General features: G+C 42.3%; 1 protein-coding gene across 13 annotated transcripts in view; it reads right to left on the bottom strand.

Annotated features, from left to right (window-relative positions):
* klhl29 (kelch like family member 29) overlaps nucleotides 1-26,615 on the bottom strand; it is a 267,268-nt gene that overhangs the window by 84,764 nt on the left and 155,889 nt on the right. For all 13 annotated transcript variants that reach the window (XM_080289951.1, XM_080289947.1, XM_080289948.1 and 10 more), the window contains 2 exons: nucleotides 7,448-7,586; nucleotides 204-400 (listed from right to left, as the gene is read on the bottom strand). In XM_080289951.1, the coding sequence (XP_080146077.1) occupies nucleotides 204-400; nucleotides 7,448-7,586 (336 nt within the window). The remainder of the gene's footprint in view (nucleotides 1-203; nucleotides 401-7,447; nucleotides 7,587-26,615) is intronic.

Here is a 26,615-nt window from a genome sequence, read left to right on the forward strand (position 1 = left end):
GCCGGGGAGGAAATGTAGGTGCTGCATGAGGACTTCTGTGCACAGCGATGAAGCATGACCGTATATGAAAACACCCAGGGCCGTATGGTCGCGGCAGGCATATCTGATGTAATAAGCTGCTGATATAAGCAGATAACGCTCGTGTAAACACATACACCCCTCCCCACCCATCCCCGCCGCTCTTCCCCCTGAGCTACGCCTACCTAGAAAGGAGACACAGACTTTACAGAAGGTGTTGAACTGGAACTTGTTGGCAGCTTCCAGCAACGTCTTGGCATTGGCCGAGTCGATGACCAGCGACCCCGTGTAGACAAACTCGAGCAGCAGCTCCAGCACGTCGGCGCTGATGTTGCTCATGTTCAGCTCCAGCATCTCCCTGCTCCTCGTCTCTCCCGACGACCTGATCAACCAATCACGGCAGAGAGAGGCGAGTTAGGCGCATTCTGAGAGGAAACTTGGGGATAAAAAAACCCCCCAAAAACAGTAAGAAAAGAAATTGAAAAATAAAAGAGAGGGACAAGAATACACGTATGCTACACACAACACCTAAAACACACCTGGGAAAGTACGAGAGTGGGGAGAAAAATAAGAGAATCGTTACACAATAAGATAACAACGTAAAAGTGGAAAAAAGAGACAGAAACAGAACTTTGGATGGTTTCTACTTTACTATGGGGCAAGCGGATTTACAGCTAGAGCGCTGCATCTGAAACAAAACGTCCTCACTGCACAAAGATTAGGCAAAACAAATGAAAAAAAAAGTTATTGCTTTGTTTCAAGAGGCATGCTTTTTGAACGTGTGGTTTCATGTATGCATAGTCTTGGAGGGCAAACATGCATACATGGCAGGGCACGTGTGAGCTGTGAGAGAGTGAAAAATGGAGAGAGATGGTGTTACACACGGACATAATGGAATGGGAAAGTCAGCTGGTTAAAGCGTGAGTGCACAGTTTACGAGTCACGCCGCTGCCGCAGAGAGCGCGCGGCTGCCTGCGTGTGTGCGCGCGCGCGCCGGTCATCGAAGCGGCGCGTCTACTCCGACTGACGTTGCAGGTGCTGGGCGAGAGCTTAGATGGACAAATTAAATAGAATATGATATCCCTTTGTAATGCAGTGCTGGAGAGAAAGAGAGAGGGGGAACAACGAGGGCCGTTTTGGGAACTGGGCCACGTTGTGACTTCATCGGGATCAAATGGCCGAGATTAGTTCGCATGCAGGATCCCCTCGGGGAGGTATGAGAGCATTAAATAACACCTCACCACCCATGTTTAATGTCCCATGTGAAACAATAATCCACTCAAGGGCAAAATAAATGGAATCAAAGCCCCGCAGAATGCATGCCCCCACTGCTGTGTCTCGCTCCCAGCGGATATGGACATCAACAATATGAAAAGTAGCCAGCATTAAGATGGATGGAGGCTGTTTGCTTCTGCCAGTCATGGTAGCGCTGTGATAACGCTCTGTCTGCTTCTGTGTCTGTCTGATCCCTTTTTTCCCCCTCCACCTTCTTCTTCCTCTCCTTTTTTTTTGTGTGTAGAAGTCAGTTGGTTGGATTAGAAATCATGACAAACAGTCAGCGTTTAGTGAGACAGAGACAGCAAAAACAAACTACACGAGACAGATAGAATGGATGGAGTGGAGATGAGAGATTGGAAGGGTGGAGGGGGGGAGGGTGGGTGCGATGGTGGGGAAGCAGAAAAAAAATAAAAAAAGAAGGAAAGGGAGGCAGGGTGAGACGGTTCTTCCACAGGGGAGCCAGCAGCCATCCTTCTGAGGGGGAGAGTTTGGGTTGTTCCATGACTGTGCCTTGCTCTTTTAAATAAGAGATATCCCCGCCCACCCCCGGAAAAAAAATAAATAAATACACCGTCACACCTGTCCCCGGCGTAATAATCACCAGTAGCCTGTGGTGTATGAACTGAGACATTAGTTGTCATTTTCAAGCGCACTCAGGAGGTGAAAGGTGGGGGTGGGGTGGGGGTGGGAGAAGGACATCCAAATAAAAGAAAAGACAATGGCATTTGTCCCTGGATGGACATTGGCTGGAAAAACCAAGGCAGTTACTCGTTTTCCTCCTGCAAAGCAAAAAGCCACATAGTGTTATTCCCCCCCCCCGCGTTTTTTTTTTCCTGCACAAAGCCCTGCAGTTGGAGGAGGGGGCGGGTGGGGGGCAGGTAGTAAGACGGAAAGATGGGAAAGGGGAGGGTTGTTCAGGGTTAAAGTGATGGTGAGGCGGGAAGAAAGAGAGGGGTGGGAAAGAGCTAAAAATAAAAGAAGAGCATGCTCATCAACCTGGTCAATTAGTGCAATAGGAACCAGCTCGAGTGGCAGTTTGTTTTTGTCTGAGCACTTATGTTATGGAAATGACTTTTCCGGGAGCTTCTTAAAAAGAGGTGGATATTTATGCCGCGTTTGATTGCAGACTTGAATTTGAATAGTGAGAGAGGAAGGGAGGCAGGGAGGACAGGAGAGACAGAAGAGGAGAGACGGGGCAAGAAAAGGTGGGGAAGGAAGGAGGGGGGAGATGGGCGCGCGCACGCAGACACACACTCCGGCAAAGAAATTTGTTTATGAAAAATGTAGCACTTATTCAAGAGGAAGTTAAAAAAAAACGGCAGAGAGTGTCAAAATGGTGGTGAGCAGAGGCGGAGAGGCGGGAGGGAAACAGGAAAACACACACACACACGTGCTAGCACACACAATTTCTAATACATCTTTCAGCCTAAAAAAAGCCCATTTACAAGGAACACATTTAGCTTGTTCTTACAAGATCATTTATTCTGTGGGAGTATATGCACTACCAAGACATGTTAACACAGAAGCTTACTCAGAACCACAACCTAAAGTGTCTTGGCTAAAAATGGCCCGTATTTACGTGTTGTCACAACATAAATCAGGACTAAAATTGTAAAAATAAACAGAACGCCGTGGCTGTGTCGGCGTTGGGACTGCTGGTTTTTCCGGTATGGATTATAAGGGCGCTGCATCCATAACACTTGGAAGGAACAAGTCATATATGTGTTAGATCGTCTGAAGGACAAAAAGGACACGGTGACAGGTGGAGAGTATGAAAGCTGACACGTGCATCCAAGTGTGAACAAAAGGGCCATCAACTCGAGAAAAAACACACACACACAAACCTAAATGTAGACACCAGATTGACAGGACTCTTGGTATAAAAAACTTGACTTGAAGATGACAAAAAGAATCTCTGACAGTGCCACTATGGCAGACCTTAAGATTACATTTACAATTTTATAAAATTTTTGGCATAAAGACTTCAGCAGGGTCTCACCGTTTTTAAAACATCTCAATTTCACGATTTCACTTTCCATTTCGAGAAGTTAGAATTAGTCAGAATTAAATCTATAATTTGGACAGTGCTGAAAACTCACAAACGTACACACTATAAAAGATAATGTAGCTTCCAGGTCCGAAAAATGAAGCCAACGTCTGAGCGACTCAAACCTGCAGTCTTTTCAAAGGCCACCAGGGGGCGATCGGTGTGGTTGAAAAGACACTTCCAGTCCAATAGAGGTCAACGAGAAAACATCCCTCGAACTTGACTTCTATAAAGACTTTTGTGGTGTGTTTATGGACTCAGTCTCTCAATTTAGCCATTGTGAATAAACCGTTAAGTCCATTTTGTAAATTTGGGTCATTCTAAGTGTCAGAAACGAGATTTGACGACACGTCAGCCAATGAGTGTGCACTTGCACAGTCTGCTCCACCCGCTGGTCTTAAAAAGATGGAGTAGGCTCATCTCAAAGCTTTAAAAAGGGCACGTCACTGTACCCATGTCCATCTTTCATACTGTCAGTGGTCACAAAGTAACAATTATTCCAAGAATGTCAGACTCAAAAGACTCCATTGTTGTACATTTTTCATTGGAACTACTTTCTGCCAAGAGAAAAAAAAGAAGTAGGTCCAATAAAAACTGCTGACATGCTCTCTGAATTATTTGAATGAACATAAGGTGAAAAAGCCTGAATGCAATCGTGTGTGTTTAATTTGGTTTTCAGTTACACATGTCACCTAAAAAGAAAGCAACATTAAAAAGTAACGATTTATCGAATCAATACCCAAAACACAAAAACAAAACAAAGCCTTTACTCGCGTAGATGCCGTACGAAATTGTTAAAGAAACAAAACAAAAATGGGGTATTACAGCAACCTGTCTCCCCGTCTGACTGAATGGTGCTGCAGAGGGCTAAACCGTGCACACCGAGCTGCAGAGTTCACACAGCGTCCACACAGTAATGGGCTTTAAAATAACCCCCTACCATCACAGTCAGAGTGCTCTGAGTGGCACAAAAAACCTCATGGGTCAACACTGACAGAAGAAGAGCGGGGAAGCAGATGGCACCAAAACATGTATCAGGGCTGATTCTGGAGCTTTTTTTATTATTTATTTTTTTATTTTTAACATTAGTGTGGTGCTGGGATACAGTGGCCATAAATTAAATGCCTGCGAGCACGCTTATTGGAAAATCCCGTGGGGTAAAATGGAATTACTAGAGATGATCTGCCTCCTCGCTAGGTGCATTGGCCCTTTAAAAGAGTAATGTAATGGGTTTTTGGAAGGGGCAAGCGTGTGCTCACACTTCCAAGCGGCATTACATCCTCCAGGTAAGGTGGGGTGGGGACGGGAGGCTGATTTGCTCGGGTGAGGGTGGGCAGTGGAGCAGCACGCTGCAAAGAGGAAATAAAGACATTTTAGGATTCTGCTGAAAAGAGAATTTGAAATGAAGACTAATCAGTGTATTTGTAGTCCACTTAGGTGGATAATGTGTGGTTTTCTTTTTTTTGTGACATTTTCAGCACCGTTTCAAATTGCTGCGGAGCCTGCAAACCACGCTGCTAAATACTGACACGGTGCCAAGAGACGCTTTAATTTCGTAAATAAGTCATTGGGTTGGTGTCTGTGCGTGCGTGTGTGTGGGTGGGTGGGCCAAAAAAAAAAGTGTGATGTGCACTCCCTCACCCTACAGTATTACATCTCTACTAGTCTGACTAATACAGCGTGCCTGGATATTATGTCCTTGAATCCTACGCATGCACACACACACACACGTGATAAAACTTCAGCAGCACGCTTTATGTCAAGTCCATTTGAGTACGTACGGATTCACAATTTCAAACACACCCATACACAAAGGTGGTTTATGAGAGGAGGCAGGAATCTGAGCCGTAGTGAATGAGTTGGGCGAGGAAGGCTGGGGTACACGGCATCAAAGAAGCCTCTCTCTCTCTCTCCCATCTTCGTTTGACCTCATAAAGACGTGGACAGTACCGAGCCACGTGCGGCATCAGCGTAATCCCGGCCCCGGTGAAAGAAAGTGACCTGAGCGACACATGGGAGGCCGTAACTCGATGACAGACGGGCCTTTGGCTCTCTTTGCTCTTCTCTGTCCGAGCTTGCGTCACTTGCTGCGAACGCCTCAAAGCCAAGTATCAAAAAAAAAACAAAATCTCTGTATGTTCTTTAGACGCTTTTCATTCTCTTGTTTGTGCTCCCTTTCTCTCCCCTTCCTGTCAACTTCTCGCTGCCTGCCGATTCGCATTTCCATAAAACCAAGGTGCCACGTGTCTTATAAAATCAAAGACGGTCTCGGCGAAGCTGCGGCGTCATGTTCACGTAGCGCTGCTGATCATGACTTCATTACATCAAAGCAAAGACGTCTTCCAAAATTAACAATTAGTGTAACAAATTCATTAGATATTCTTCAGTCTCAAGTCAAATGAGAGAATTTCTATTTTAGACATTATCTCATGAAAAATGACAGTGTTATGACAATAAATCAAAGTAGTTTTACAATTAATTAACCAATTAATGAGAACTTACTCTATTAAACTGTCAAATTAAAAAAGAAAAATCAGACAAAGCAGGCAGCAGCAGGCATAAAGATGAGCTTGATGAAATTCAGCCTGCTCCTCTGGGAGCCCTGGGTGTCTTTCAGGGCCCCTGTCTTAGTGCATAAATGATCTGGCTACGTCCCAGATAAGAGCCACCGACGAGACAATCTGATAGACAGGTTGACCAGCATGGGGGCTTCAGTTCTATCCAAAGTCACTCCGGTCTCTCAGGAAGCTTCTCTGCTATTGTCAAGGTCAAAGGCAGACTGTGTCTGTATTTTATTCATGGGATGTGTGGCTGTCATGGAGATGAGTGGTGCTGGCGCAGACGTGGCTCTGTTGCTTTTCTACCTCTGGTCTCTCTCTGGTCTTCCTCGCTCCATCCTCATTCAGGAGGAACAAGTGTATCGGTGGTGAGCAAGGAGGCCGCGGCAGCAGATAAGCAGCTTCTGTGCTCTCTGATGGCCTCGCTGTGGAGGCAGCATGACTGCGGGGCAAAATGGCAAACCTCTCTAAGGCTTTCTAGCTATCGCTCGCGACCGCTTGTCTTTGTTGAGCGCTTCATCCCTAGCCATGCGAGCAAGAACACACACTCAAACACACACACACTCAAAAACAACATCAAGGTGGCAAAGTAACTTTGGGTCCAGGGGACTCTCAATTATGCCGAAAGCACCTGCAAGGATGTGAAGTAAGGAGGAGGACATTAGGGATTCATGGTATTACCTCTCCAGGAAAACAATGCAGATGCTCGTGCTATCAAACTTTACACAGTCATACTACATGCATGCGCAAACACATACAGAGAGATTAAAGCGGTCTGCACCTGACGCACACTCACACCGACGACACACATGCACAAGTATGCTGAGCGGCGAAACGAAAACACGCCCGTGAAGCCGGAATCAAAAACAAAAAAAGTATGCAGAATGAAGGGCGTAACACTGGGGGAATACTTGGATCAAAATCAAATGAATACATTAGTGAAGGATGGTGTTAACCTGTGAAAGTGGTGGTCTTAGATGTGCTTTTTGTCTCGTCCTTTATGACTCTGAAATGTCTTTTATATCACTCTAACCAAGGTGTATTAGCATATGAAAAGGCTGTTCTGAAATACTCAAGAAATCAGAAACGAAAAAATATAGTAGCATGGGAGGCAACAATCCCTCTGCTCACAGTGCGGCCACCCAACGTGGAGTTTTGTTTCTGTTTTGGCCCTTTGGTGAGTTTTAAAACATTCCCAGTCATGGAACATTTTCACTGCTCGTTAAAATGGAAATGTGGTTAAATTGCCCTACATGGGGAGGAAAGGTAATGACGAGTGTGTGTGTGTGTGTGTGTTTGTGGGGGGGGGGGGGACTTTGTTTTTTCCCTCCACTTTCAGATACATTCATTTGAGTGGGAAGAGGAAGGAATGGCTGCTGGCCCTGTGCTAGGAACCAAAGTCTTCACACACCTGCAAGAGAGAGAGGGGAAGGGAAAAAAAGCGACACAAATGCGCCCTATGAAAAAAAAAAACAGATTGGATCAACAGCTGGTGGGAAAAGGGGGGAAAGGTGGAAGGTAAGGGGGTGGGGAAGCGAAGGCAAACCTTTTCACCAGGTCCTTGAAATACAAGCTGCAGGAAGCTAGAACATTTTGGTGGACTTCAAACTCTTTGCCTTCAACAATAATTTTCAGGTCTGTAAACTCTTTCGCTCTGCGCTGTTGGTTCAACTCCTTCAACATCTCTGTAGAACAAGAAAAAGAAACAGACAATGCCACATTTGGGTTTAGAGTTTTTCTTTTCTCTCTCATTTTCGAACATACATGTGCAGAAAAAAACAGCAACGCAACAGGAAAGCAAAAACGAAACAAATGCTGAAAAGTGCAGATTGTAGAACACGACACTTGCCGGTCAGTCTTAAGAAACAATGTTCATTAAAATGACAGAGAAGTAAAGATTTGTACAAACGTTTCAGCAGAATCAAAGCAAAGTACGGCTCTAAAAACAGGAAGCAGAACAGGGAGCTCACATATTGGATAGTGTACCAAGGAATGTGCATGCTCGTGGATAACAGAGCTAGCAATGAGATCAGAAACACGGATCATTATGAGGAAACACTTGCTTGACTGTGTTTGACTTTGGCAAATTTACACTGCAGCTCAAGAACTTCAATGGAGAGAGGCCGAAAAGCTTCTAACAGAGGCTGAAAACAGAAACACTGTCAGTGCATTAAATCATACTGAAATAAAAATTCTTTGGCTTCTCGCTAATGTCCTAGTCAGAGAGGAGTTGACCTTCAAATGCTGCTCATTGAGAGAACAACTGCTTATCCCCAAATCCCCCAAAACGCCCTTCTCTCACACAACGTCCAAGGAAAAGAAAAGAAATGCACCCACCCACCCGAACCCATGCTTGTCTTCATCTCTGGAAAGAAACACTAGGAAAAAAAAACCCACTGAGGAAACATGCGTGGAGCAAACCGTTGTGCTGTTAAAGGCCGCTGTACAGTGTGAGTTGTGGTGTAGCAGCGCCTCGTTTAAGCCTGGCCTTACTGTAGCGTTGGGTCGGAGGCGCTCGTTTCTCTGCATCTTAATGAGGCACCATGAGGGGTTGCTGAGAGTGAAAATCAGCGGGAGGCTAGCAACTTATTCTACAGCTTTAGGAGGGATAACCAACACCGCTGCGTTGTTAATCTCCTATCGAGAACGCCACTAAAAAGAGAACACTGAGAGCCAAACAGGCACCATAATGTGGAACATCATGATTATGGGTGGGTTGAGGAGTAGGGGGGAGACGAGAGAGCCGCCCTCTATACTGTCGCCTTAGCAATAACAGAGCCTGTGAGGCATAGTAAACACTTGTTTGGTACAAAGCACAGTCTGCTACATCCTCCGTTAAGAGTGAGAGATATACAATGATTTAGATGAAGAAAGGAGATAAATTCTCCTCGTTCTCGGAGCCAATCTGCACACGCTACCTTTGCAAACAAAGCGATCTGAACAATGGAAATGGTGAGTCACCTGTCAATCACGACATGTGTAACAAGCCCAAGAAGCGCGTGTTTATGAACAAACATGTGCTCAACGCAGCTGCGCAGCTGAGAGATGTGGGACAACGATCAGACTTATGATCGTACCGGTGACACACAAGATGAAATAAGAGTTCTTCTTCTTCTTTCGTTTTTCCCGAAAGAGGTCTGTGTTCACGCCTCAAAGCTGGGATTTAATTAACCTGGAATGACACTCGCCCCTCTCTTTGGCTAGAATATCTACTCATTTAGCTCCCTCCATTCTCCTGTCTGACACTGGGAGCTCAGCTCTGAATTAATTTGGTAGCTGAAATTATACAGTATAAAGACACATGACAAATAAGGTGCAATTCAAAAGCGTGCTTTGGTAAAAATCCTTTCTCTCCGAGCGGCGCATCCTTCAGAGTTATCGCATCAAGGAATTAATGGCCAGAAAGGGAATGACCAAGTTATTAAACTTGCTGAATACTAAATGGGGGAAGAAATAATGAGATGCAATTTTTTTGGACAATGCGTCTGGATGCACAGCTGCACGGTTAGAGCGAGCCATACACACCCGCACGTAAACACAAAGGCTGCCATTTGCCTTGTCTTTCATCCATCTCTCTCCACTCTCCACATTCCACTCCACTGCTGCTTGTCAGTCGGCCAGCTATCTTATTACTGTGTGGGCATGGGCTGTGAATAGCGAATATACAGTAGTTTGCAGTTTGCATTAGTGAATTTCCAGCGACCGATATGGCTCTCACCTCTAATCAGCCGAACCACATACCATCCAGAATAGAGAAAGTGAGAGGGGGAAACGGAGAAGTCCACTTGTCAGGAAACAATGGCCGCCTCCCCCTGAGCCATGCAGATACACCTGAATGCCTGATGGAAAAGCTAATTATGGTGTCTTTAGGGTGGACTGGTGAGCGCCCTCGAAACAACTCATCACCACCGGGGACCATGAAACTGCACATGGCGTCCCCATTCTCAGCTTTGGCTTGGAGTGTAGTGAGGCAGAGCCACTCTCAATGGAGCCACGGTATCTTTGAATCACCAGACGTCTCAATACTCTTTAGGACTGTCAAGCTCTGTAAGACAGGGTGGCACCAGATGGGTGAAAAGGTGGTTTGAAGAAGGAGGTATAACGCGCCATAATTCCCGAGCGCAGCGATCACGTGTCCCGGCCCCTAAGTAATTCACTGTAACAACAGTACTCTTCACCGGGGTTCGTGATTGGCAGACGCACCGTGTTGGGGGTATGAACGGTGCCAACTCTGCTGTTCAGCCTAGTAACTCTACTGTCGAATATCTCCGCGCTGTGGCCAATGGGGTTCACGGGTGTGATTTCCAGTAACCTATCAGCATGCACCGCTATAAGGTGTAGTAAACCACCAACCGGGCTGCCAATAGGCAGTTGTTAGGGGGCAACTCGGCACACCATTGGTTGCTGAACTTGGAGCCATTTTGGGGTCCTACATGTATTGTACATGCACCTTGCAGACCCACCATTTTGTGTTTAAACAAAAATATATTTCTTCAGAAGCATCTTCTTGCATTATTTTCTGTTTGTTTTGAGTAGCCTGTCGGCTCCTTGAGCTTCTGCTTGCAATTACCTAAAAACTCAACGGCAAAACTGAACATGTACCTCAGTAAAACGGCACAAAGTGGGGCAGCCATTGTGTGTTTTTCACAGAAACTGCCTTGTATTTATTTCTCCTGCCAAGAAAAAAAATCGATAAAATGGTTTCAAATTTTGAAATTTAACTCACAGTTATTTACGCCTTTTTATAAAAATCAGAGTGGATCAAATATTCCAGCGTTCGGCTCTTACAAATATTATTTTGTATTATTATGATGCATTATTTTTGATGGCTAAGAAAGCCAGCGATGTACCGACAAAGTGGGACGAAAAGAGTAACGATGAAACAATTTTTCCTTGGGGGAAAAAAGACAACAACATTGAAAAGCCAGTTTCCCAAAAAGGGTGAAATACAATATTTACAATTTTTTACCTACTAAGTAATAATTCGTGATATCAATGCTGTAAGTAAACATTCAATCGTTCACACATATCTTTCCATTGATTCAGATTCTTGGAGCGTAGCGGAACAGACACTGATGTGTTCATTCTGACCTTTTTGTTCTTTTTTTTTAAACTTTCAACAATCAATTCCCACCAACACTCGCAGCTTAATTACCCAGAACAAACCATGCTAGCAGATCAATAACTCAATGTACAACCCTGCCATAATCATCATCTTTAGCTTTTGCATTTTTTTTTTTAACTAGAGGCAGTGCGTCATCATTTTCCTTTGCTAAAATAAATGACTTTTTATCTCCAACATGACCACAAGATAAAGCTTCTTTTAGCACCGTGTAATGACAAAAACTTACAAATTGTGGGAACCAATAAATTCATTTAATTTTAAACACTGCTGCTGTTTTTAATGCATTTTGAAGAATTCCAAAAACTATTTTGATAAACCAACCGCATTAAAAATAACCAACATAAATAATGTAACCAATATAAAATTAAAGAATTTATATCAAAGTGCTTTCAAGGTAGAAACATAATTTAATGACTACCTTTTGGGAAAAAATATTAAATCGGTTATAGTGACAAATAACTGCAAAAAAATCTATTTAACCTCCATAAGAATTTTAAATCAAAACTGATTTGCAGGATAAAGTAAAGCAACACACACACACACACACAAAGGACTGAAGTAGATTGGACTGAGGAAGTCTGATCAAAATGGGCTTCCTTGTACAAAAGCCTTTTGATAAGTAGGGATGTTTGAGAAATTTCATTTCAAAGAGAGACACACAGCAGAATAAGAACAGTGGGCCAAGTACACGGTTCATAAGCACACAAAGAAGCTCTTTCCAAGCAAAAAGCTTTCACAGTTTTTGGCTCCATCAAAAATGTCTCACCATCGAAGAGAACAGAATCCCTGCAACCCTCCAATAAACACAACGACAGTGTCAGGGGGAATTAAGAAACGGGGTAATTAAGAATGAAAAGGAAAGCGAATAAACGATCTGATATTAATTGTGTGTTCATGGATTGGTGCGTTTTTGTGACATACTCCAAACCACTGCAGTGCAACATGAAATATTTAGGGGAGAAATAAAAGCTGTTTTCCTCTCTGACTTTGACAGAGTAAACACTTTTCAGTCTTTGTGACTGCACAAATTAAATACACCTACACACAACATTTAAAGGTAGAGTGATGGTCAGAAGTTCACTGTCAGCACAAATTGTTGGGCGATGTTATAATCTCTGTATTGTAAGTTTTAGGACCCGAGTACAAAAGCCAAAAAGATTCACTGTTTGTAAGAACATTTTCTTAGACTGATATATATTTTTTCCCTTCGTGGAGCCAAAGCTTGCTCATTTAAATTTTGGTTATATATAATTTAAAAAATGTAAACATACATCAAATTTTTGCATGTTGTTGTTGTAAGAAAAAGCATCAGCCTGTGTTAATTTAAGCAAAACTAAGAGAAAATGTAAGTAAATATTAGGATGTAAAATAAATTAGAATCTGTATTAAATTCAATCTTCATGTTCAAATATTACATTTTTACAATATTATATTTCAAATACATTTTTCCTTCTTAAAAAAGTCAACAAAGGTCTTTCTTTCAATAACTGCTGCTAGCTAATATATCATGTTCATTGGATATTAATATGGTCCAACAATCAATTTGGTTATAAAAAATAAAATGTATTCTCAAAAAATATTTTTTTTAAATCTAGGAAAACTGCTTTACACTTTAGGAAATACATATTTTTGTGATAAAAAGTGATAAAGTTTGTCTAAATTTATTAAATCGGTAAAATACAAACATGTAAGTAAATATATCTTCATATATGTTAATTTTAATTAATTAATTAATTTGTTTAAACAAAATGTTTCTGGTTCATTCTCTCGTTTTAAGAACGAACCAGAATAACAGCAATAAAAACAATAACAGTTCAAAATTTAAAAATGTTTGATTTCAGATTAGTATGTTTAACAGATGGCAAAATATTGTTTTCTTATTTTAAAATTTAATACTTCCAAATTCAAAAATTTGGTATTCCTAGAATATTTTTAAGAAATTTGTTGTGTTAGAAAAAACAAGTAATTTTTTCTAGCACCATCACAAAATAAATAAATACAAAACCTCAGTGGCCTCATTTAGTGTTTAGCAGATACACAACTTCATCACCACCATCATGATACTAAGACACCATCTGCAAACTAAATAGTTATACATAAAAACCATCAAATGTCATGTGTAACCCAATCCAGCTTGGGTCTTTTTCAAAAGCTATTTCTTTAAACAGTCTCTTAAACATACCTCTAACAATCACCGCCACATTCATTTCCAGAGACGTCTCAACTTTTTGCACCTACTCCCAGCAAAGCAGCTCAAGCAAATCTTCAAGACCCCTTGAGTCTCTAGCTGTCCTGATTTCAGCCTGTAGGAGAGCAGTGGTACCATATAGCCTTGGAGAATAGTCCATGATGAGGCCGCTTTGCTATTTCCCTTGCTTGCATCTGGTGAACTGAACTGCTGGAGTCCCAGCACTGCTGCTAGCAGGCTTGGACTGGGCCGGGGGGAGACATCACAGCAGAAAAAAGGAACCTGTACCCCTCAAAGACGCTGCCTGAGCCTTTGTTTCCTTCTACAATAGACAAGCCAAAAAAAGACCTGGAGTAGCATAAAGCTGCTCTGTCCTGCACGTTATATTCTAACCTCCACGTATCCCCTCTGGTCCAATACACAAGTGCAAACAAACAATTGGCACCAGCAGAACTAGGCTGAAGCAAATACAAGTACAGGCTTAGAAGAGGGAGAACATAAACAACAGGCCCTGGAAGCATCCACTGGCCTGTTGTAACAGTGTGACAGGATGTCAGGCTACGCTCTTCTTGTTCTTGGTGTTTGTGAAAACACAAAAAAGTCTCTGGTCCTGGCTGCTGTAGTGGCTTCCTCATTAGCCAGGCGAGGGGGGACAGTAAATGACAAGCGGTCATACCCTGGTTTTTAATAAGGTGCTCTTGTTTGCTGTCCACAGGAGAATCCTGTGGACAGCAAACAAGAGATCATCATCATATCCCTTCCTTCCTTCAGGCGTTGCAATATCGGGTCATATCTGCTCTGTTCATGCACACAGATGTGGAAAAAGTTGCCAGTGACACAGCTCTGAAGCCAATAGAATAAATAACACATGAACAGCTACTTTCAAGTCAAACTGGATATAGTTCACAGGAGGTTAACATTTACATTCAGTGCTGCAGTTATGACATTACAATTCAAAGAATCTCCTCCTTGCCTGATGCAGCTACTTCAGCTACAAGAAAAAAAGATTTTATGGGAGGACGGTTTCTGTTCTCCTTGGAGGAAGTAGTTGCCTCAACTGCTGTGAGCTTAAGCCTATTCTTGCTATTTACTTTACTATATGCATAGTAATAGAAAATAGAACCACTGGGAGGTTCTGCTGATATAAACATCAGTTAACAGGGCACACATTTTTAGCAGGAATACTCCTGGTGTTAAAAAAGCAGTCCATCAAATTAGTATCAGAGTGAAAATCGACGAATTTAAGAGTCGATTTTGAAATGGGAGCCCTGACAAGTTTCTCTATTTCACTTTGGTAAATGAGAAGAATAAAGCAAGCAAATCTATCTTCCCCTTTGCAATTAATGAGACTAGAGTGAGCTCGACAACAGATGCACCACAGGATTAACTGGGACATGACTTACGGTATGTTCCAAAATAATTCAAAGGAGAGCTGAAATCATTTTAAAAGGAGCAAACAAATCACCTCGTGGTACGCATTTTCATTTCCTACTGAAATAAAACTCAGAGACCCTCTGCAGTATCTGTTCTAAAATTGCAAGAAATCTTGATCCCCACCAAAATCAGGTCTGACGACCTTGCAGTGGTACAGAGGTAATACTGGCTCTGTCGATACCTGTCAAACAGTCGTGTCAGATAACACGAAGGCCACACAGACTCGAGGAGGAAACAACAACAAGAAAGCAGGTGTAATAACTTCAATGCTGGTGTAAAACCATCCAAGATGTACATAGATTTATATTTCTTATCATGTGTGTGTGTGTCATCCCTCTACAGGGATATATCACCAGCAAAATGCTGGGTGATAAGCATTTAAAACATTGGATTAAATCAACTACAATTCAAATACCCTTTTTTACAGTGCGGTGCCAACCTGCTAATGAGGCAGTCCTAACTCTAATAAAGTGCTTTCTTCATACTTTCTTTCTCCAGAAAGCAGCACAGAAATGAAACGCCCACTGAACTATACATGCTTAGAAAAACTCTTTTCATATTTAACCCTTTACAGACGGAAAAATATCACAACATCTGCCACCTGCTTTGTCTTATCGATCCCAGCGTACCATTGGAGATTCAATATTTTAAAAAAGTCTTGACATATAGGATGAGCTGATGACAGCTTAAAAAAAAGGAGGGCCCAAGTAAGCCTACTAAGGCTTTGGTTTGATTTTTAGCAAGTCTGACGTGCCAACACACGCACAACTCGGAGGCAACGTGCTGCCACGACTTAACTCGTCGCTGAACCTGAAGGACACCAGCTGTGACAGTGTGACGTAGAACCGTGCTCCGCGCCATAAATGTCACATCTCAGCAACATGGACGTCACAGGAAAGCAGAGATTTCTTTGATACTTTCACTCCTCGCCGGTGTGTTTCAAGCAGTCCGAACTGACAGTTCCCGTGTTTCCGACATCACTTGAATGCTGGTTGGTTGATGCGTTCGTTGCTTTACTCAAAATGCCTTATACAACACGAATACTAGTCCATAACGAAGTGAGCGAGGAAAAAAGATGAGCAAAATGAGATGTGATGAACAGTGAATTAAGTAATAATTATAAAGTAATTAGCTAAATTAACTGTTCCCATATAGTAGGAGGTGCATGTGCTTTTGTGTTTTCCCTCCGGGAGCAGGCAAAGGTGTGCAGCGGGGATGATTCACAGTTACAGGATTACAAGCTGAATATATTCAGTGTAGAGAAAATTTTTTTCTGTTAAAACTTTCTGCATTGTTCTCTTTTGTTTTGCTCAGCAGATGTATTTACATTTATATTGAGGCACCAGCCAAGCTCTTCCACAACAACAGCCCCTGAATGGACAATTTGGATGGATCAATAGGTTCATAACCCCAGAGGTCTCAGAAGTCACAATTTCCAATACATTTGTCACTTTCCTTTATATTTACACCACAGCTTGATCCTGTAAACTTAAGGCAAGAAAATCCAAAAACTTTTGGGAACAGAGATAATAATTCCTTTAGGAAAATACATGCTTGTAAGCTTAAAGAAAAGCTCACCTTTTATCGCTCAGTCCAAGCTTAAGCCTTGAAATGGTGGCTTGGCTTATTTGTCACAATGCCAAAGAGGCAAAATTCCAACGTGAGGGGCGTTTTGTTGTTTTTTAAAGCAGCATGTGAAAATGCAAAAGCACGCTGCATCCTACTGTATCACAGATTAGCAAGCATACTGCTTAAGCATTACGGAGGACGTCATTGTCAAACTCGGCTCGGGGTTGAGTAATTCACCCGCGCCGTAACAGATGACATTGTCATTGTGCAAAACACGCAAAGAGGCCCTCGTGCAGCCTTGCGCATGCAGATGCACGCATGCAGATTTACAGTCGCACAAATACACATCTGCGCACTTGCTCGACTTTAGGCGAGACAAAGTCATGAGAGAATAATCCTAATAAGAATGTTGTGCTTATGAGGAGTTGCTGGCTGGTGTAGATAACATACTGTATGCTTAGAGGGGATTTGATTAGAGCTGAGTGGGTGTGCAACACTTCTCCATCTTTCCTTTTAATTAAATTGCTAAGTTATTATTATAGAAATTGCTGCAAGGACCAGGGTCCTATCTAGCCCGAATCATAAACCTTGGTAGGAGAAAAAAAAAAAACAAGGCTTATTGGGTAAAATGAATCATCTGGACACGGCATTTGCATATCGGCATGAATGGAACCTTTCGGGAAGCATCTGTGCAAACCGTGTTGCATTTGTGCTTCACCTTGAGAGGGTTGACTGAGCATCCGAGTCCACCCCCTCCCCAAGTTGTGCACGTGTCACACTTGGTCACATAAATGCAGGTTTCTCTTAGTCACTCCTGCTAGATCGCCAAAGTTCCAAGCACTCACCGAGAATGAGATTTGACCTTAAAGGACATCATGACTCGAACAAATACCAAACTTGTCTTCAGGCCCTAAGTCAGGTAGTCTGTCCACTCTAGTATTTCAACAGCTCAAGTCTGAGTTTTCACCAGAGTGGAACTTTTATCCCCACAGGCAGAAAACATTCAGAATATACCATTTTGTCTTTTAAAAGTCAGTGCAGAGCCACCTAAAACTAAAGAAATACCCCATACATGAACACTCTTTCTCAGTGCAGTTTATTGAGCACTTTAACAGGTAATGATTGAAGGGAGCACAGCCGGTGATTACAGAGGCATTACCAACAAGGTGTGCTGTGTGGAAGTTGAATATGTCAGCGCCATTACAGTGACAATCCAGGGCTGTGTTTGAATTGCCCACTTATTCACTATAGATAGTGCACTGTGTGACGAGTCAGCCCTTTTGTGTATCTGTCTGAAATCTCTTCTGCAAGTTTCATCCAGTATAGCGCACTACAAAATCATCCCATGGCACACCGAGGAATAGCATATAGAAGCTTTACACTGCATCCATGGACCATCATGCATTGCAGTCTGTCTGAGGATAAAATAAGAGGCATCAGATATGGCACTAATGTGATTTTCTTTCCCGATTAGAGTGTCTGGTGAGCGTAACACTCCTCGGTTGTCTAAGCCGTGCGGTGTCTCCTCGGTCCCAGCAGCATGACTACATAAACACAGACATATACTTTTAAATGCAGTCTGGAACAACATTCGAGACACTTGGGTTGCTCAGTATAAACTGTAAATATGAGTGACATGTTGCTTAATAGGTTATTTATGATGTAGCTGCACACAGGCTGTAACAGCAATGGTGCTTTTAGTCAGAGTTACTTTGATGTACTGGAAAGCTTTACAAGGCTAATTCAAAATCAGCTGAAGTGGCATATCTCAATGTTTTTGTAGGTAGACAGGGTTCACCTGAAGCATGTAAATACAGTATGTGTTATCACTCTTTATTTAAATGTTGTAGTTTTAATTACAACATTTGTTTTAGTTAACCACAATAACCTTTGCAACTACAGTGGCATAAATTAACCATCAGTGAAACAGTGGTCAATTCAAACAGAGCCAAGGTGAAGACAAAGGACGGGGACGTTAAACTCATTTCACATCATCGACCACGAACAGAGTACTTTGATCTTAAGTGGGCCGGAGCAGCGAAACTCCCCTAAGTTTTAACTCTACACTCAATCCCTGAGATCCCATAGCATAAGAAAAAGGTGCAATGTCAGCAGTATGTTTTTGTACATGATACAAATAAATGCTGCTGCAATAAATGAAATGACTCTTTGGGCTTAAACTGCAAGAAATAAATATATAAAATTACAGCTCCTTGCCCAGACTGTCCTGTAATTATAAAATGGAACATTTTTGTTAAACTCACAGAAAATCTGCTTTTCATAGAAGCAAAAATTTCAGTAATAAATTCATTTTTAATCTATTGCTTAATTAGTCGTATGTAATGAATGACCATGGGGGATGTCTTCATCAGCAGGAAAAGCAGGAAAATTCATGAAAATACAGTTTAAAGTCCAAAGCAGCCGACCAGTGGGCCAAACTGGAGTCTATGCCAGGCCGATTCTGCACCATAGACATAAATCTACACTCCGTCTTGTCAAATGCATTCTCAATAATCTAAGAAATAAAATCCCAAAAACCTGATCCTGTTCACCTTGATGCAGCAGTGTGTAAGTGGAAGAAACGTTTCATCACTCAAATGCTTTCTTCAGTCTCTTACTTTATTTTCTTGTATTGCACCTGCGAGATGAATGTAGCATAAAGCAACTCGAGCTCTCTAACAGAGCGACTATAAAAAACTATTTTAGGGGATCTCCCAATATGTCAATGACAAAACCTGAGCTACTCACCTTATTTACACATTTTCAGCCTCGAGATGTAAGCTAACTAAGATTGCGTCGCTCGAGTTGAATGACTGTTGCTGAGGTTTTACCCCAAAGTTCAGCTGCCTTGACAGTAAGGCCTAATAACAGCAATACAAGTGCAAAGTTCTGGATGAAGAACTCCTTCAAAGGCAGCCAATCGGAGCCATTGGGGAAATAAAATAGTATGACTGCACTTTAAATGCTCCCTAGAAGAATAGCTGCGAAGTTGTTTCACGTTTTTCCGAGTACAGATATAGAAGTACAAACGCTATGTAAAGTGCAAACTCCACTTAAGCACTCGTTAAAAGTTTAAAGTTCTCCTCCACTGGCCCGACTGCAGCCCGGACCCAGCAGGCTCCACCGGCTGAGCACAGATGCCAGCGTATGCGTGACAGAGTCCCGGCTCGTCTCGCACCTTGCTCTTGTTTATGAGTTTGGCTCGTGGGCCTTCTTTACAAGCTTTGTGCATGGGTGTTACTTTCCTCTTTGGGCTACATTCCTTGCAGGTTGCCTCTGAAACAGCAGGACAGTAAGTATAACCACACAAACACGAGGAAAAAAAAATCCCACGCCACCAGTGCAGCTTAAGATAAATGTCACATCTCCCCCTGAAGACAGAAGATGTGTGTTTACTGGGTAACTTTGTGAAAGTCATAGCAGTCCAAGCAGAAAGGTTAGTGGCGGGGTTAGGTTGTATGTGGGAGTCTTCTCGGCAGACTGCACGCCTGGGATGAGCCTCTGCAGCCTACAGTGGAGTCAGGCGAGTAATCTTCGCATTTCATCAGATTTTTTTTCTTCCACCCAACCCTCCCCTCGCTGCTTTCTTTCACTCCTCCTTCGCTTTCTGTTTCCACCTCCCTCCTTTCACCTGCTGTCTCTCCGGGGATTGAAAACAAATCTGTGAGGTGACTGGAATGCCCCACAAATTCTGATTGTGTCCAGCATGCTTGAATGCTTACAGTATGTATGGCTGGTGTGCCCTTGTAAAGTTGTAATCTAACTTTAAATCTCTAAAGCAACACTTTAAAAAAAAATGGTTTTAATCCTACATTCTAGAAAGTTGCATTGCATAAGACAAAAGTGGCTGTATCTGCGAGCGGGCACACAGACTGCACTGTAGTAGAATAATGATAATAATTGACACTATAACTCAGAGCTGCAGCCTCTGGGAAAAAATAAATAAATAAAAAAAACATTCGGTAGCCCTAATAAGGGAATGTCGCGCTGCGGCTTCGGCATCTCACAGTGTTCGATCTTACTGCTAAAGAAGGCTATCAAGCTTACACAGAGCCCCACTAGCCTACAAAGATCCCTTGATTGCAATGCAGGCCATTATCGTTTGTCTAAGACACAGACAAATTATTTATCTTTACATGCTAAGACTGCTGCTAACTCTTTTGAATAATGACTTGGAGAGGGGAGCCATTCTTGCTAATGTCTGGTCTTGTCATTAGTATTTATTAGATGCCCCGCATGCATTATCTAGCCCATTTAAAAGTTTCTGGGTAAGGAAAAAACTTCGACTCCCCGCTCAGATAACGGAGCACACGGTGAACATTAGCAGGCTAATGCTGCTGAACTTCTTCTGGATTCCTTTCCTTTTATTTATTTCTCTTTGCTGAGATGTTGCAGCGCATCTGCCGCTGTTTCTGGAGTTCGTCCCCGTTGCAATTACGCCTTCTCATTAGAGAGAAACATCCGTTATTGACTAGCTTCCTGGTAACATCTGCTGTGTTTACACTCGGCCTCATTGATAATGTATTACCGCCTATTTGAAGGCTGATGTGCGGGATAACGCATCAGCATTTGACTTTTGCCAATTAATCCCGTCACGTCACGTAAGCCTGCGATACGAGGCGCTTGATATTCAAGCCCATTTGAGGGTGTAACCCTCACTCGGGTTGGCTCTGCTTTACACACAAATTAATGTGCTTCCCCCATAACCAAGGGCAGTGAAAGTTTCAAGCTGGTAAATGGCACTGTTCAAGTTTGAAACCTCTCCTGAATACTCAATGCGTGATGGTACAGCTTAGAGGAACAGAGTGTCACACTTCTTCACAAACCCAGGCAGTGCATGTGCATGTTCTAAAGCCTGAAATGAAGCCTACAAGTACATATGACAAGTTTCCAAACAAGCCTGAAACTGGCCTCCTAATTCTTTCTTAAAAAATAAATTAATAACTATAAATTTGCTGTACAACTGTGAGTGTGTTGTGCCAATGGCTGCCTGGGTTATCTCCCACAATCCTCTCACTGTCCAAATTGTTAGATTAAGTGTTGATTCAGAGCTGCCTGTAGGTTTAAATGAACAGAGTAAATGTCTCTAAGTATTTACAATGAAGTGATTTTTCCAATAACTTGGGGATTTTGAACCTGCGGGGGCTTCACGTGACTTTGACCAAATAACAACAAACAAAAAACCTGAACCAATTATTATAAATTTAACGTGTTCGTTCTTATTGCTTTAAATTCCTCGTTACGTTTTACAATTGAGAAATTGTGTAAATTACACACTGAATTAAAAAAAGAATCAATAACTAAAATATGTGTTGGAACCTGAGCCTCAATAAATCAAATCAAATTTAAACAGCGATGCTTAATAAGGATGAATACACATAAACGCCTTTGAGTCCCTGTAACCATGAACTAAATGGTAAATGGCCTGTATTTATATAGCGCTTTACTAGTCCCTAAGGACCTCAAAGCGCTTTACATATCCAGTCATCCACCCATTCACACACTAAAGTAAAAGGAACTGTTGAAAATAGAGAATTTAACAGCACGTGGATTGATTCGTTTGCTTTCACTACCAGCGTGGCTGGTTTACCAGCATCCTTTACCTGCTGTTGGACTTCAGTCTGAATTTAACTGAAAATTGGCTTTTTAATAAAGGAAAACATTTTTTTTTTGCTATTAAGATTGCTAGTCCTAATATTTCTTATAAAAGTATTCGACTTTTATTTCAATTTATTTGCACAAACGCAGGTAGCACCCAAAGTGGGCTGTAGAGCTTTACAGCAACTCATTCAAAGTCGGCGTGAGCACACTAATAGATTTCTTTCCTCTACTGCACAGTTGCTCAATTTTGATGTTAATAAAACAAACATATTTTTATTTGTTTAATAATTTCATAAATGCAAAGTTAAATATCAAATAATAATAAACAGCCCACTGCAGAGTAGTCATATATGGTAAAGATTTTCATTATTTCCACACATCATTGATGGTGACAGACTATTTATACTTAAAAAGCTCCATACAAATTATCTTTAGTAAAATAAAGAAAACCACTCATAAAATGTTTTTGTTCGAATATTGCCGACCCCCTACGCTATCCTGTCCTTGTTTTGCCTCTTTGGATTTATAGCTAATTAACGGAACAGACGTATACGTGACTACCAACTGTATCTTATTTAAAACAATAGAAAAAAATGTTTCAACAACAATTTTTTATTTTAAGCTTTTCTTTTAGCCATTTATCCATTCTGTTTGGGCTAAGCTTTTTCAGTGTTTAACCATTAATTTACATACATAATGCATACAAATTTGAACAGCTTGTTTATTTACAGGATTCTAACCATTCAACCATTAATTTAAATGGTTGCCTCTCTGCTTGCAAGGACTTTTTTCCTCCAGCACTTTAGTTACAACACGAACTGTACAGAAATGCAAATAATCACAAAACTGTATTCGGATAATTTATTTGTGCTTTTTTCCCCTCTCTGTTGTTGTATTCTTACTTTTAATTACGCAGAATGATTTCACTTCTGTTGAAGAGTAACAAGCAAAAGCAACAAGCATTTCAATTCTCTAGAAAAAAACAAGCTTCAGGCTCAGTGTAAATAAACAGGGGACCAAAAAAAAAGAGGCCGTGTCAAAAACATTCAAAGGCATTTTTTTCAATTCAGTCACTGACGATTTCTGATTCAAGGATACGACCCTGTCACTCAGCATTTTTTGCAGCTGTTCCACTTAATGGTATTTTATATTATTTTGTAGTTCGTTGCAAGTTAAGGAAAGTCATATAAACAATATGACATTTTTGAAAGTCCTTTAATTTTAAATAATGAATAAACATAACGTTTTTAAGTTCATTTTCAGGTTATTTATCAGCACAGGATTACAACAACAGTCTTTGAGAGCGTGGACACAAACCTCTTTTAGCTTTTAGTTTTTCGTGCCCTCGCCTCTTTGACAGACGAGCTACGTGCTAACCTCGAGCTGCATTAGATGATTTACATGAAGATCTATAAAGACATCAAATGAAACATAAAGTGCTTAACTAGCCGTCTGAGGCTCTGAGCAAAAGCAAAAGTTTTTTGTTAATCTAATAAGGCGAAAGAGACAGTTTGATTGGGCGTTTGAGATGAAAACAGCCATGTGACACTCGGTCCAGCTGTCAGAGGCAAATGAGCAATCTGGGCTTACTGGGCTTTTTCCCCCCTCTGCGCTCTCTCCTCTTTAATCCCTTCTTCTCTTAAATTGTCCTCTGCTGCTTTGCTAACTGAGGCATTACTGGGATAAAATAAATAAATAAAATAAAACAAGGCCATTAGAGGAATGGCTAACAAATCGAACGTAAGAGGAGTAAGCAAAGAACAGAGGGAAGTGGAAAAATCGCAGAACAGGTACAAAATAGCTGGAAGATGAGAGGGAGGAAAACTGATGAAAAAAAGGAGTTGGGATGGGGGGGTAGGCTATAAGAGGATATGAGGAGGAGGATGTTAGGGCAGTGGGAGACCCAGGGGACGATACTGGGAGACAACAGCATGGTGAGAGGGGTGTGTTCAGGAGTGGAAATGGAGCCGAGTGAAAGAAACAGACATTTGCAACGAAGACGCCGTGTGGGAGGGGAGGGGGAGGAGCTGAGGTGGTTGAGGAGAGAACAGAGGAAAAGAGGAAGGTGTAGATACGGTGTCCCCCCCCTCTAACTGTGGTACGGAGCTGGGCGACGGCTCCTTGGCTGCACTGCGCCTGTGATTATGCATGTAGCAGCCAGGTTTGTCAGGCTTCGGGTCCCGCCAATGCACCGCCGCCGAGCTTTATCTCGAAATCCCTGTGATTAATGAAGCTGGTGTTACGTTCTGTATGGAGTAGGTGGACGAGGAATGATCAATCTTAATGAGCTATCTACTGTCCCTATATTAACTGTGGGGGGATATAATGTATGGAGAGCCTGGCGGGGCATCTCTCCTTTAAAATACGATAACGAGGGAAGAGGAAGAAGGAGGGCGAGCAGGTTCGCTTCCAGCCGCTTATGACACACTGCCGCCGCTCACCTCGCGCTTCCTCTCCTCCTTTTTCTTCTTTTGGCTCCCTCCTGAGAGCTGGAGCTGTACTAGAAACAGTTAAGACAGCTCAATGGATGTCATCCTTAGCAAAGTTAAAGAGACAGCGTCAGGCTGCTGCCAGGCACACACGAGGAGGGGTCTCCAGAACTCCCCTGGCGTTCCAAAATGAGATGTTTGAGTCAATATCATTAATACGTGGCCCCCATATGGACTCGTGAGCCAAGGTTAATTTTAAGCATATCACCATAGCATTGCATGTATTCATTTAAAAGAAATAACTGCACACAATGTGCCTAGAGTGACTGGAATAATTTCCTCTCTCATTAATAATTTGGAACATTTCTAGTTTCCAGCAGAGCTACCTCAACTTAAGGAATGCCATGAAAAAGAGAAGGAGGAGCTTTCAAATTCATTATATATTCCAAGCTAGGCCTGTTTTGGAATCACAATAACGCCGGTTCTGCTTTAGCTAATCCTGATGTGGATAGCTTTAAGATAATCGGTCCAGCACAACACCACCAACGGTGATTTTAATTAAATTGCTACTGTTGCACGGACGATGATCTGAGTCAGCAAACGGGAAATGAAATCTTAACGAAAACCACAACTCTTGCATTATATTTGTCTCGGAGAAAGTTGCGCTTTTTGCAGGAATTTCTAGCGGGTAAGGGTGGAGAACCTCAGCGAACGAAAGAGAGATCGAGACGGAGAAAAACAGGGGGAGAAAGGAGAGGGGAGGGTTTAATTAATGTGCTCGCTATGATTAATGGTCTCGGTGCGGCTATCACAAACTGGCTGTGTTTTTAATAACTGGTTTGAGCGGTCTGTCGTGATAGGAGTACGTTCTTGCGGTTGATTCAAAATAAATATTTATGCATCGCTGCAAATACTGAAAGCTTCAAGTCTACTGCGTAAACGGAGCAAAGACGAGTGGACAAATATGACGAGCAGTCACGTGAACAGATCCTGACACATCTTTATTGCATCCACTGACATTAGAAGCCAGTAAAAAGTCAAATCAAGCGCTACAACAGGATGTCAGGTTGGATCTAACCTTCTGGGAGTCCTGGGAAGGCCTAAGGAAACCAAGGAACTTATTTCCCCTGAATAAACAGCAGCAGCATGCACAACCCGGACTTGTAAACAGTTGCTATCTCGCTAATACGGCGATCTGTAACGTCCTTACTTAGTGGCAATATTGCAGCAATAATGTGCCAGAGAACCAATATGCAAGTGGACAGTAATGCTGCAGTGCCAATATGCTCAGACCAAAAGTAAACAAAGGCGAACACGTAATTAAAATCTTACTCTGCCCATGGTATGAATAAGGCAGATAAGGGAGATGAAATGGTCACACGAGAGGAAAGATGGGTCTGCCCCGGTTGTGAGGCTGGGCCAATCGTGCTGTAGCAAAGTAAAACTCTGATCTTAACTCAACAAGACATCTTAATTGCATTCACTAGCAGTTCCAGAGCGGCTAGGTCCCCAGATTACGCTTGATGTGAGCTGACTGGAAGATGAACTTCCTGGGCAGAGAAGAGGCCGGGGTCCTGCCGATTGTGTGCGAGAGACGGTGGAGGAGGCTGACTTACAGCTGTTTGCGCTACGCCCTCGCGTGCATATGTGCATGTAAAGGCCTGGTGAGGCGGAAGGAAGGTTAAAATGATGTTTGACATCACAAAAGAGGTGTACGGTATACAGGGCACACTCAGTGAGATCTTCAATCTCTGCTAAAGCCCCCAAACACATATGGCAACCGTGCTTCGTGGGCTCACTACCATTAGCCATTTACCCACAATAACAGCATATTTTCAAAAGCGACAGAGCGCCGCGCGACCGCAACACGGCTCCCAACAGCTGTCTCTGCATTTGTTAAGCTACAAAAAAAGCACCATGAAACACATGATTCGAGTGGTCGTCACGGGTAACAGTGACAACGTCACTGAACACAGGGCTCAGAACTAACGGCTTCCTGTTTGATATTAATAATCACGAGTTGCCTCTAAATGGTGCTCAATCACATTTGCAGTGAGCGGGTTCATCCCTGCTGAGCTCTGCACTAGCTTTTCCAGGCTGATATTCATCAGGGCAGCCATCGATTTTAATGACTTGGTCAATAGACACACACTGACTCCACTCCCAGCATCTCCCTCATGCTCACTCGCTCTCTTTCTCTCTCCTGTATGCATCTCTTTTTACTTTCACCTCCTTCCGTGTGCCGATTTTCTTCCTTTTTTTTATTACTATCTTTATAAATAATGTCAGTCACTCCCGATTCCTGCACTTCAGAAAATTTCCTTAACAGTTGTGACTGCTGAGGCTCAAGATGCAGATGTTGACAGAT

The sequence above is a fragment of the Astatotilapia calliptera genome, chromosome 15, assembly GCF_964374335.1.
Source record: "Astatotilapia calliptera chromosome 15, fAstCal68.1, whole genome shotgun sequence".
Lineage (NCBI taxonomy): Eukaryota > Metazoa > Chordata > Actinopteri > Cichliformes > Cichlidae > Astatotilapia > Astatotilapia calliptera.